Below are 14123 nucleotides of genomic sequence, written 5' to 3'. Positions count from 1 at the left end.
GGATTATGCCACCATTTTCATATTCACTCAGGTTTGAAACTTCAGTGTCTTCACATTGTTGTCATTTTTTGACTCTTTCCTTTTACCTCACCCTCCATATCCAGTTACCAAATCCTGTCACTTCTCCCTCTACAATATCTTTCACATTCATCTCCTTTTCTCTGCTCATACTGCTCCTACTCTAGTCAAACATTTATCACCTGTACTGTGGTAATAGCTTCCTAATTGATCTCTTCCTCCAGTACCTCATTTTTTCAATACATACTTCACATGGCTGCCAAAATAATATTCATAATGTATGGGTTTGACCAAGTCATTCCCTACTCAAAAACTTTCAATGACTTTTCATTGCCTATAGGATAAAATATAAATTCCTTTGCTGTACATTTAATGCCTTCTGAAGGCAGACACCAGAATACTTTTTACAGCTTTATGTCTCATTACTCCCCTTTACATCCTCTCTGTTCTGGCCAGATTGTCTACTTGCTGTTTCTGGAACTTGACATGAAGCTTAAAAATAAACAAATGCTTTATTCTTTTTAAAAAATATTGATGTTGAAGGGGGCAGAGTCAAGATGGCGGAGTAGAAGCACAACATTCCCGCAGCTCCGGCTTCCACCCTCCCCAATCCTTGTAAAAAGGGGACTCTAAACAAACTTTGGAGCTGCAGAACCCACAAAATGACACAGAGAAACGAACTTCCTGCTGAGGACACCCTGGCAAGCCAGCAGGAATCCAGCGCAGCACCCTGGGAGCCAAGCCCAGCCCCACACCAAGGCTTTAGCCCCAGGGCGGGCCTGACGAGCCTCCGGCTAGAGGTACTCCAGATCAGCAGCAGCTGTGGCCATTTCCAGATTTATCAACACATAGACACAAAGGAAAAAGTGAGAGCTCAGTACAGTCTGGACTTTCGGGCCAGTAAGTGGGAGTGCGTGGCTTTCATTTTTACCCCCAGGGCGAAAAGCCGCTGAGACTCTGGCACAGCCAGCCAGCACCACATGGCAGCTTCAGCTCTTGGCCTGCAGAGTGTAGGGGGACCAAGCACCAGTATGAGGGGTAATCGCTCTTGCTTTAACCTGCTTGGATCTGGATTGCAGTCTAGGGTGGAGGTTCTGGGGTGTGTGTCCAGCTTGCCAGAGCGTGTGGAGACCTCAGAGAGGGCACCCATCTAATAACTCCGGCAGCTGAGAAAACCCCAGCGTTTGGGACAAAAGCTCCCCTGTCTGGTGGCAGAGTCCTACTGTGGCAAAAAGCCCAGAAGTCAAGTGACTGAGGGGCGACATGAACAGGCAAAGGAAACAAAGCAGACAGAAGATTCCAACATTAGACTCCTATTTTGGGGACAAAAAGGAGCAAAGCATGGAACAGGAGGAAGACAGTGAAGTCAGAACTCTTGCACCAAAAGCTTCAAAGGAAAATACAAGCTGGTTACAGGCCATAGAGGACCTTAAGAAAAATTTTGAGAACCAAATAAGAGAAGTGGAGGAAAAATTGGGAAGAGAAATGAGAACGATGCAAGAAAATTATGAAATGAGAGTCAACAGCCTGACTGAGGAAAATAATACCTTAAAAAACAGACTGACTCAAATGGCAAAGAAGGCCCAAAAAGGCAATGAGGAGAAGAATACCTTAAAAAGTCGAATTTGCCAGATGGAAAAAGAATCTCAAAAACTCAATAAGGAGAATCATTGCTTCAGAATTAGATTGGAGCAAATGGAAGTTAATGACTTTATGAGAAATCAAGATGCTGTTAAACAGATCCAAACAAATGAAAGAATAGAAGGCAATGTGAAATATCTCATGGGAAAAATCACTGACCTGGAAATAGATCCAGGAGAGATTATTTTAAAATTATTGGACTGCCTGAAAGCCATGACCAAAGTAAGAACCTAGAAATCATCCTCCAGGAAGTTCTCAAAGAAAACTGCCCTGATGTTTTAGTACCAGAGGGCAAAATAGAGGTTGAAAGAATCCACCGATCACCTCCTGAAAAAGATCCCAAAAAGGAAACTCCTAGGAATATTATAGCCAGGTTCCGGAATTCCCAGATCAAGGAGAGAATATTACAAGCAGCCAGGAAGAAACAATTTGAATATTGTGGAAACACAATTAGGATAACCCAGGATCTGGCAGCTTCTACACTGAGGGATCAACGGGCTTGGAATATGGTACTCCGGAGGGCAAGGGAGCTGGGATTAAAACCGAGAGTCACCTACCCAGCAAAACTGAGTATCATCTTTCAGGGGAACATATGGTCATTCAGTGGAATAGAGGACTTTCAAGCATTCTTGCTGAAAAAACCAGAGTTGAATAGAAAATTTGACATTCAGATACAAGAAGCAAGAGAAGCATGAGAAGGTAAACAGGGAAAAGGAATCATAAGGAACTTATCAAAGTTGAACTATTAACATTCTTACATGGAAAAACAATAATTGTAACTTATGAAACTTTTCTCAGTAGATGAAGGGACTAGAAATATATATATATATATATATATATATTTGTCTATATATGAGGGTATATGGGCATATGAATACATATGTGAATGTGTGTATATGTTTACAGGTATACATACATAAAGGGAACAGGTCCAATTTAACAGGAAGGAATGATACTTAAAAGGTGAAATTAAAAGGTGAGAGGATTATAATGAGAGGAGATGGGGAGAGACAGATTGGGGTAAACTATCTCATACAGAAGAGGCAAGGGAAAATGGTTACAATGGAGGGGAAGAATAGGATGGCAAAAAGGAATGGGTCAACCTTATTCCCATTGAATTTGGCTTGAGGAGGGAGTGAAATACACACTAAATAGGCTATCTCACCCTCCAGGAGAATAGGGGGGAAGGGGATGAGAGAGGGTATGATAGAAGGGAGGGTAGGCTGGGGGGGAGGGAGGTAGGAAGCACTCACTTTTGAAAATAGATGGGATCAAAGTGGAGAGTAGAGCGGGTGGGAGGTGGGATGGGAGGGAGGGAAGTATAGTCAGTCTTTTACAACATATCTACTATGTTATTGTTTTGCATTAGCCACACATGTACAACCTATACTGAACTGCGTATCTTCCCAGTAGGGGTGGGTGACGGGGAAGGAGGGGAATGAAACTGGAATTGAAAGTTTTGAAATAAAATATTCAAATATGTATATATATATGTATATATATGTGTGTGTATATATATATATATACATACTACAATTAATACCATCTTACATGTAATTGAGAAATGGGATGTGCAGGCACTGAGGCATAGAGATCTACTGGAAAAGTGGAAAGGGTTATAAGGGAAAATGTGGGAGAGAGCAGATTGGAGGAGGGGATATCCTGTGGGACAGCTATTTTGGGGCGGTGGGTGGGGGAGAAATGGGAAGAAAATTTGTAACTCAAAATCTGGTGGAAACGGATGATGTAAATCAGAAGTTAATAAAGCATTAAAAAAAATATTGATGTTACTTTGCAATATTCTCTTCCACTCCCTCCCTCTCCTCTGTCCTCCATAGAAGCCTTCTTTTTAATAAAGTATAGTCAAGTAAAACAAATCAATACATTGGTTGTGTCTAGCAACATGCACCTCATTTTGTCCTTATGTTCTATCTCTCTGCTCAGGGCAAGTGGTTCATTGTTAGTCTTCTGGATCCATAACTGGTCATTGCATGGATTAGAGATCTGGTATCCTTCAATGTTTTTTTTCTGTATATTAACATGGTTATTATGTAAATTGCTCTTTTGGTTTTGCTCAGTTTACTCTAAATCAATTCATATAAATCTCAAATGTCTCAAAAAATTTCTGTTATTTATTTCTTAGAGCACAATATTACTCTTTTGCATTCATAGACCAGTTTGTTCAGAAAAGAGATTTGGGGAGGGGGATAGGATAAGCTAGCTGGCTTCAAGCAGTTGAAGAACAGTTTTTTATGTGTAAGAAGGATTGGAATAACCTATAACAATAGGTGAAAATTTCGAAGAGGCAAATTTAGGCCCAATGTTAGAGCTGTCTAGAAATATAAAGTGCCTTTATAAGCAGTGGGTTCCCTCCCATTGGAGGGTTTCCCAAAGATGCTGGATAACTGCTTATTAATATTCTGTAATGGGGACTCTTTTTCCAGGTGAGTTGGAATAGCTGGCTGAGGTCTTTTCTGACTCAATAACCGTGACATTCGGTAACAGCTCTACAAACAGATTTGTGTGCTTGTTTTCAATAGCTTCTTTGACGTTTATCATTTTTAATTTTTGTCATCTTTGTCAACCTAAGTATGAGGTAAAACCTCATAGGTGATTTAGAAGTTTGTATTTTTTTTATTGGTGAGATTTAGGCTTATTTCATATGGTTATTGATAGTTTACATTTTTCTTCTGAAAACTTTCCATTGATATCCTTTGACTATTTACTTTTGTTCAAGGATGACTTTTGTCCTTATATATTTGTCTGTCTCTCTCTCTTTCTCTGTTTCTGTCTCTGTCTCTATATATACATATACATATATACAAACACACATATACACCACACACACACAATGTGTGCCTCTGTGTGTGTGTGTATGTGTGTGTATCATGGACATCAGACCCTCTATGTAAAGGATTTTCCCTCCTATTCAACAGCTTCTCTTCTTATTCTAGTTTCATTGATTTTTTTCATGAATTTTTATGTAATTATACTTATTTATTTTATATTTTTAATCAGATTTATCTCTCTTTTTTTTCCTTTTTGGAGGGCAGTTGAAGTTAAGTGACTTGCCCAAGGTCTCACGGCTAGTTTTTATGTTAAGTGTCTGAGGCTGGATTTGAACTCAGGCCCTCCTAACTCCAGGGCCAGTGCTCTATTTATTCACTGAACCACCTAGCCGCCCCCAGATTTATCTCTTTTCTAAGAATTCCCCATTCATAATTGTGAAAGGAATTCCCTTCTATTCTCATATATACATGTGTACATGTATTTTTTTTTGGTGATATGACATTTTATATTGAGATAACATAGTCATTTTGAGTTTTCGTGGTATGTGTTATAAGATATTACTCTAAATCTAATTTATGCCAAATTATTTTCCAGTTTTTATAGCAGTCCTTTTCAAAAAGTATTACCTGGGCAGTTTGTATTCTTTCATTTATTGAATGTTGATTATACTCATCCTTTAAGAGAAGTATAAAGCATAAACTTACTACTATAATGATATTCTTTTACATTAGCCACTTATTTATAGCATAAGGCTACTGATGTTTATAGATCTGGGCCAACACTTCCTTTGGCAAATAGTGAAGAATTGACTAAGATGTGATCTGTAACCAAGGCAAGCTTGCTGTCTGTCTTTAACAGCTCACTGCCTGGTAACTGAAGGAAAACAGCAGCAGCCTCAGATGTGTGATCCTGCCTGTACACAGCTGCTTTCCAATTATTGAAGTCCCAGATTAAATGAAGAACAAGCAAGACAGGGTATTACTATAGCTCAGTGATTACCCATTAGCACTAGAGAAAGAATGCTCACAGAGGGCGGCAGTTTTTCAGTCCTGGAGAGAAAAATTGAACAGTAATTTTGACCAAGCCCTCTTCCATTACTAGAGCTGTTTTACTCTCCCAACTTTTTTTTTACACGAGAAGACAGTTTTAATCACTTCACAAAATGGCAGTTTTTGCACTGTATAAGACTGAACTGTATAACATTGAACAGTGCATATGTCTGTGGTTTGGGCACTAAAAGATGTCATAAAATTCTCCCCCATGTGTTGTGCCATTATCATCACCACCTTGGTCTCACTATAACTTACCAGCAAAAAGTGGTTCCTGGTAAAAGCCATTGAAAAATTAAACACCACTAAGATTCTCATCAATCAAATAGTCCTGAATCCTGATTAAGCACTTTTACCTGACTTGGTAGTGGACTTTGTCTCTGTCACATCAGTAACAATTTGTTCACTTGAATCTTTCCACCAGAAAAGAGGTTTCAAGATTTAAAGGAACTTGATTTATTGACAAATAGAGACAAAGATTACCTCTTATTTAAAGAAGTGATACATGTTTTAGTAATGATTCCTATTTTAAGCAAAAATGGAGTATTGATGATTTTGCATGAAACATATGTAAGCGTAAACTCATCTGTCTGAGGTACCAAATCTATGTTGTCTTGTCCATAATAGAATCTCAAACTTTATTGAAATAAACAACAATTTTTTTCTATATATATATACCTAAAGCTACTGGAATTATTGTAGCTATTATGTGCTAGTGTCATTATACACTGGTGATCTGTCATTGAAGAGAGCCTGTAAGAATGGAACCAATAATAGAAAAATAGAGTTCAGTAAATATTTATTATACATTGATCTTCTTGGGAGAGTGCACATGCCCCCTTTTCCCTCCTCAGGAGTATGAAGTTCATAGTACATATATTTGGGGCTTGGAGAAGCCTGCCATCCTGGGAACTTCTTGAAGATACTTTTGTTTATGCAGAAGTTAGGTTTGCTTCTGTAATATTGCTTATTGTGGCATCAGTTGGATATCTTTATTGAACTAAATATATGTGTATATATATATATATGCATATACATACAGCAAAAGGCAATAACAATATATACCTTATGAATTGTGCATGTATCTAAAATATCAGAAGAGTAGTAAAGTGGATCATAAATTTATGAGCTGAAACCTTATTAAGCACTTAACTGTAGGTGTGAAGATGTACAATTGAATTCTGGGTGATTTTATTGCTAATGCTGTCTCTCTACTGCATGCCCAAGTCCATTAAAGGGCAGAGTATTACATTTGCAATTTACTTAATTTTCTGAGGATAGGGTTTGATATCAACAAGAGACTAGAAGTACTTTAGCATAATGGACAGTAAACCTTTAAGATATCCTTATGAGAATAGATGATTTGAGATGGAAACATTTCAGCAGAGGCAATATTAAGTTTTCATACATTCTTGTTTCTTCCTACTTCCATTCTAAAGCTTATTTTATTTTTTAAATCAAGAAACTTTTTTTTTTGCTTTTTGGAGGGCAATTGGGGTTAAGTGACTTGCCCAAGGTCACATGGCTAGTTTTTGTGTTAGGTGTCTGAGGCCAGATTTAAACTCAGGTCCTCCTGACTCCAGGGCCGGTCCTCTATTCACTGTGCCTCCTAACCGCCCCCAATCAAGAAACCTTTAATTGAGCTTATGTCTTTAGATGATTGAAAAAATCTTTGTAACATATGCATTATATTCAAACATGACATATCTGTAAGCGCAAACAAGAGGAGAAAAATCATCCCTCCATAGAAAACAGAAAATAAGGGGAGCTAAACTTAAAATGAAAACTCTTATTTCATCTGTCAGGAGAGGGAGGTTAAGTGCCACTTTGCCATTCTCTTTTACCAATCTTACTTAAATTTATTAATTTCAAAAACTCTGGAAAATATGTGAAAATCATTCATAGATGCTTTAATAGCTAGCAACTATGCAGATACTTTACATCATCCAGTTTGTAGATGAATTGCATATTTTACATGGTCCTCTAATTTGTAAACACCTCTAACAGCTACAAAAAAAATAAGGGATGGGAAGCAATATAAAATGCTATTTAGAAACTGTGCTGCTTGTCATAAACTTTAATGTAGAAAGTTGAAATTGTTAACTAAAATGAATTTTAAGTTATGTGCATTGATTCTTTAAATCAATTAGATGTTAATTGATGCTTATAATTATATTTCTCATCATAGATATATGATCTGACTGAATGTTCCACATTTAACGTGAATAAGTTTTTGTTAAAATTGTGTAGTTCAGCATTAACAATGTTCATAATAATAGTTAATATCATGGAATAGGCTTAAATGACAACTCTGTTTTAAAGCCAAGAGTAGACTTGACGATTGCTTAGCCAATTCAGTCCTTTTTGCTCTTTCCATATTTTTTTATCCTTCATCTTCTGTGCATTTTCATTTTCTGAATTTATTTAGGATGATAGAAGAATGTTAGAAATAAAATAATAGAATTTTAGAGTTGACAGGCACCATGGAAATTACCTAGTATCACCATTTCATTTTTCTAGGTGAGAAAACAGAAGCCTAGAGAGGTTGATTTATCCAAGGTCATACAGGTAGTTAGATGCAGAACTTGTGTCTCTTGATCCTAGTCTAGAGTGCTTTCCTCTATTTGCTGTTGGTTACGTTTGAAAAAATTAACCTTTCTCTCTTTAAATTTTTTTTTTTTTACTGATTTTCAATGTGTTTCTCCTTGCATTGAGTATAAGCTGGTCTGGATCAGTCTATATACCTGTACCTTTGATTGACATAAAGACTAGTACTACAAAACTAATTATTAAAATGTAATACATAAGAGCAAGTTATTGTAATTTCAAAAAAAGATGCACAAATAACATTTTTTTATTTAATTTTCTTTGGTTTCACCCAGGCAAAGACCACGTTTGCAGATTCATTGGCTGTGGGAGGAATGATCGGTTCAATTATGTGGTCATGCAATTGCAGGTAGGTTTTCTAGAAAAAAGCTTTTAAAATCCCTTTCAATTTTGATTAAAAACTCTAACAAAGATCTGATATTGATAATAAAGAGAACAGTTGTGAAGAAGTTATCAATGCCTCTTTTGAGTTTTATGATGATTTTGATGTGAAACTTCATATATTCAAGAATAGATAAACTAGGGGGTGATTTATTTGTCATTTAATAATTCCATTAAATCATAGTTACCTTGGGGCATTTAAAATGTAGTTATATTTAGTTTTACAAATGTTTGATTTTATCTACAACTTGTCAGGAATGTGCTTCATGCATGAAACAAGTGTATACAAATGTTATGCCTGTAAAATAGTAAATAATTTTAGCATTAGCAAATTAGGCTTAACATGCACATTGCTTGGTGCATAGTAAGTATTCATTGAATGTTGACTGAATGACAAGCCCATGTGCTGTTCGTGGTGCTGAAGTGAGTATTATATAAAACAAGTTAGTAGATGAAACCCTTTCCTCATGCTGGAAGTTTATACATTCCAATGGACAACAGAAACAGATAGATACTTGTTCAGATCCTGAAATAATGCTTCCCCTAAGTACAAGCTGAAATAAATTAACAGAACAATATCAGGTCTTAGAGAGCAAGGACTATATTGTTTATATCTGTATCCTCAGTGCCTGACAGAGTTCCTAGCACATATGAAGAGATTTAATAAGTGCTTACTGAGTGGTACCCACTATTACAAACATGTATGATGTACTGGTATTTATGTGCTAAATGTTGGAATAGGTCAGCATTTTGCAATATTCTTTGTATTCTGTAATATGCCCATGAGCTTGTTGGAACATAGCTGGTATATGTTTTGGGGACAAACATTTCCCTGGCACTGCCATTTGTTCATCCATACTTAATATTTCCTTCTCTAACAGACATCCAAGCCATTCTCCTGGCAAAGAATTTTTTTTTTTTAAGCAATAGGGGTTATGTAACTTGCTCAAGGTTACACGGCCAGTTATTTCTGGGTGTGGTGCTGAGTATCTGAGCCCGGATTTGATCCAGGTCATCCCAACACTGGAGCCGGTGCTCTTACTCGCTGAGCCACCTGGCCGCCCCTGGCAAAGAATTCTTACACTATTCCTGTATTCCATTGGATCAAAAGTCAACCAGTGAATAGCACAGTGCTTTATAGATAACAAACACCTGACAAATGCTTTTATTTCAAGTGGGTTGACAAAACCCCAAATTTTTTACATCACAACTTAGTAAAAATGCCTCCTCCTTGAAGTGTTTAAGCACCCAAATTACTGATTGGGAAATGGTGAAATAGGTAATATAGGGCTAAGGAAATGTTTATTTAAAATGTAATTCCAGTTATGAGTTAGGATTTTAAGGACACTTCAGAGAAGCTCAGTGCTCTGGAAGAGAAAGGAGATTTCAAGTGAGTATAGCTCAGAAAAAAGTACAAATTTGTCAGTGGGTAATTCAGACTGAGTGAGTGATAAGGAGAAAAGTATTGGGTGATGAAAATGTATTCATGTGTTGTACAATGGTGAAGACTTTTAAAAGAAGAGAACTTTGGTCCTAATTGACAGAGTGACATAGGGAATCATTTTGAGGGTGGTAGGGAAAGGTACAAAATATAGTTTGGGTAGAGAATGCAATAGTCATTTGTTGTCAGATAGTTTTTAATTAACTAACATTTATTGAGCAGCCATAGTTTGGAATGTGTTCTAATGGGTACCTTGGAATTAAAGAGGGATTAATTAGACTCAAGAAATAAATTTTTCCTGGTAGGATTAGAGTAATAGAATTCACATGTAGACCAGTACCTCTTTACATTCCTTCTTCCCTAATCCCCCAGAACTAAAGAAGAAATAAATACAAGGCATTGATATCTTACGTGGAAATATGATGGTTAACTTGTATCTGCAGATTTGCATCTATTACCTAACATCATTCTCATAACAACTCTGTAACAGGAAAAGCAAGGATTATTGTCCTGTTTTACAGATGAAGAAAGCAAGGCACAGAAAGGCCAAATGACTTGTTTAATATCAACAGCTAGTTAATAACAGAGCCATTACTAAAAAGTAGTCTCCTAACTCCTAGCCCAATTTGCTTTCCATTAGACCATACTTTACCTAGGAAGACTCTAATGCTCATTGTAGATTGTTTGTCCAATATGTTACTATAGTCAAAAAAGCCAATAAAATCTTGGACATCACTGGTAAAAGTATCAGGGGGAAAAACAAGAAATATTATTGTGCCTATGTACAAAACCATGAAATGTTTGTGCCTGTAATAATACTGTGTGCTGTCCTGATAACTATGCTTCAGAAACAGTGAAGTTGGAGAAGATCCAGAGAAAAAAAAGTTGACCAAGGAGGGAAGAGGCTAACTAATCTTTAGTTTGTAAAGATAATTAAGGGGAAGAAAAAAATCAGCGTTGACAGAATGATGAAATATTTATCTAGGCTAAATATGTACCTGTTCACTAAATTTTAGTGGAATTAGGATGCCACCGTGAAAAAAGTTTTAGGACAAATAAAAGATTTTTATAATGAGCAGTCATCTTGTAAACTTACTACTTGAAAAGGGAGTATGGGTAGAGATTACAAATAGCTTCAGTAAGGGGTTAAGGAAAAATTTTAAAGTTTTAATCTCTACTAACTTAGTAATGTGTTTATCCTTGCCTATAGGCTAAAGTATAAAGTATTTTATCCTACCATTTAAGGCCCTCCAAGATCTGGTTCTAGCTTACTTTTCCAGACTGATTTCCCATTGTTCCCCTTGATGGACTCCACATTCTAGCCAAATTACTAAATTACTGAGATGTTCATTGATTTTATTCTGTGTTCTCCCAACTCTGTGTATTCATTCTAATCCATTTTCATACCTGGAATACTCTTCACCAAGAAATATTCTTCTTCCTTTAAACTTTCAATCTGATGCCACCACCTCCACATGACCTTTGCTGATGCCCCAATTGAAAGTGATCTTTTCCTCCTTGGATTTTCTTAGATGACTTTGTTTGGGTCTCTCCTTTCATCCTGTTACAATCTGCCTTATATTTATATGCACCCTATCAGATAGTAAGCTCCACCAGTGACAGCATCATGTCATTTTTTATTTCATATCCCTGCCATTTGATTCTTGCTTTTTTGGAGGGGGGAATGCTGGGCAATTGGGGTTAAGTGACTTGCCCAAGTTCACATGACTAGTAAGTGTTAAGTATCTGAGGCCAGATTTGAACTCAGGTCTTCCTGACTCCCGGGCTGGTGCTCTATTCACTGCGCCACCTAGCCACACCCATTTAATTCTTAATAAGGATTTAAACACCTTTGGAATTTTGGGTTTGTTGTCATGAAGAAAAGTCGTACTTTCCTATAGGATATTCATTCATTTCACTGTCAGAGATAGAATTTTGTGTTCAATCTATAGTCCTGGTCAGTGTGACACTGAGAGCACAGGAAAGAACATTGAACTTGGACTGAGTCACAGGATCTGAGTTTGAATCACAGCTTTGCCATTTACTACCCATTTGACCTTAGACAATCCACTTACTCTCTTTGGACCTCACTCTTCTCAGATATAAAATGAGAGTATTGGACTAGATGACTTCTAAGGTCTAAATCTATGATCCTGTGTCCCATTGCCTTGAGATCGGTGTCTCAGCACTTCCCCAACTTTCCTGTTAGCACAACAGAAATCAGAAATACCTAAAAAAGATTCTTCAAGGGGAATGGACTATCCAAGTCCTTCACTTCTACCTCTCATCACATGAAGTTTTAATTAGGCCTTTCCCCAACTCGAAATGCCCCTTGATGTTGCCTTGTCTTTTTGTTTGGATTAGAGTACAACTGAAAAATGATTTCAGCTTATTTTCGCTAGTCCATCTAGCCCTTACTATTATATTTAGGAAAGTTATCTCATTTAGAACTCACTTTTAATGGACCTAGAATAGGAGAAATTGCTTGGGGAAGAGATGAACTGGAGGCAAGAAAACTGACTAGGAAACTACTGAGGTTCTGTTGAACTACTAAAGTAGTATAGCTTATAAAAGAAATATTGTATGGATGATGGGAGAATAACCAAAGAACAGAGGAATATCTTTTAGAAACAGCTAAGATATGGAGAGCTACTGAAAGTGAGTTAATTTCTCCACAGCTTTTCATGCATGTAACTAACAGGGATCATGGGTCTTGTATTTGATGGTGAAGAGATCTGGACAAGGATAACTGGGGTAGAGTTTTGGTTGGGAATGGCAAGGGAAAAGATGACAAGAAGAGGTTTTGGTGAAGAAGTAAATGTTTACATGACTAAATTGTTACTGAAAGTGTACTTTTAATCTGATTGTTAGGGAAACGTGTTTATAGTTTTATTTTTTGAAAGTTGTAGTTTGAAAGTAAAAGAAAAATAATCCCTCTACTTTATCAAGTAGACAAATTTTACAAGTTAAAATATTACTTTGAAGGGAAGGATTATAGGATAACATGTTTAGACCTGGAAGGGGCCTTAGATGTCATCTAATCTAGCTACATCATTTAAGAAATGAGGGAAAAGGGGCGGCCAGGTAGCACAGCGAGTAAGAGCACCGACTCCAGTGTTGAGAAGACCTGGAGATCGAATCCCGGGCTCAGACACTTAGCACCCATCCAGAAACACCTGGCCGTGTAACCTTGAGCAAGTTACTTAACCCCAATTGCTTAGGGGCAGCCAGGTGGTTCAGCAAGTAAGAGCACCGGCTCCAGTGTTGGGACGACCTGGAGATCAAATCCCGGGCTCAGACACTCAGCACCACACCCAGAAATAACTGGCTGTGTAACCTTGAGCAAGTTACTTAACCCCGATTGCTTAAAAATAAAAAAATAAAAAAAAGAAATGAGGGAAAAGTAGTTAGCAAGATATAGTCCAGGAGATTAGGAAGCCTAGTTTGATACATCCAGTGGGCAACTAGGTAATGCAGTGAATTAGAATACTGGGCCTGGAGTCAGGAAAACTCTTCTACCAGTGTTATCCTGGGCAAGTCACTTGACCTTGTTTTCCTCAGTTGTGTAAAATAAGCTGGAGAAGGAAATAAGAAACCATTCCAGGATCTCTGCCAAGATAATCCCAAATGGTGTCCTGAAGAATTGGACACCACAGAAAAATAACTGAATAGGTCCAATATATTCTTTAATATTTCCTAAATGTTTCTACTTTGTACTGGTATAGAAGATGCAAAAATCTCTGAAGACTAATTTTTAGAATGCCATAGTTGGATTTTTTAAAGTTATACAGGTACATCATGATGAAAGACTCGTGATTTATGTCAAATCTGTTGCTTATGTATTCAACTTTATTTTGAATGGTACTGAAATTATCCAAAGAGAAATTTAATAGGTTGAATGAATCCAGGCACAAATGCCTAATCTATCTGGTATTTCAGATGGGAGTGATAGAAATGGTGGTTTTGGGTTCCAGATATAGAGGGGAAAGAATATTGGGAAAATAAAATTTAGGCCATCAGCCCCACAGTTAGAGAGGTGTAACTTCACAGGATATCTGGGAGCCATTCCCTCATCACTGTGAAAGGGAAAATAGAGGAGAATGGAACTGTTCACTTCAACAAAGTTTTGATATAGTAGTTAGGATTCAGGGGCATACTATCCCAGGCTGAGGGGCCATGATCCCCCCCACCCTAGG

The 14123-nt window shown here is 37.2% G+C and overlaps 1 protein-coding gene across 2 annotated transcripts in view; it reads left to right on the top strand.

The window, feature by feature from the left end:
• Positions 1-14123, top strand: part of TTBK2 (tau tubulin kinase 2) — a 250573-nt gene that overhangs the window by 85300 nt on the left and 151150 nt on the right. For both annotated transcript variants that reach the window (XM_069105849.1, XM_069105850.1), the window contains one exon: positions 8381-8454. In XM_069105849.1, coding sequence (XP_068961950.1) covers positions 8381-8454 — 74 coding nt within the window. The remainder of the gene's footprint in view (positions 1-8380; positions 8455-14123) is intronic.

Source organism: Petaurus breviceps, unplaced genomic scaffold (genome assembly GCF_028583685.1).
Source record: "Petaurus breviceps papuanus isolate PSGF00001 unplaced genomic scaffold, PetGlider_PUasm1.0 77, whole genome shotgun sequence".
NCBI classification, from domain to species: domain Eukaryota; kingdom Metazoa; phylum Chordata; class Mammalia; order Diprotodontia; family Petauridae; genus Petaurus; species Petaurus breviceps.
Note: the sequence above shows the minus strand (reverse complement) of the source record. Positions and strands in the feature narration are given on the sequence as shown.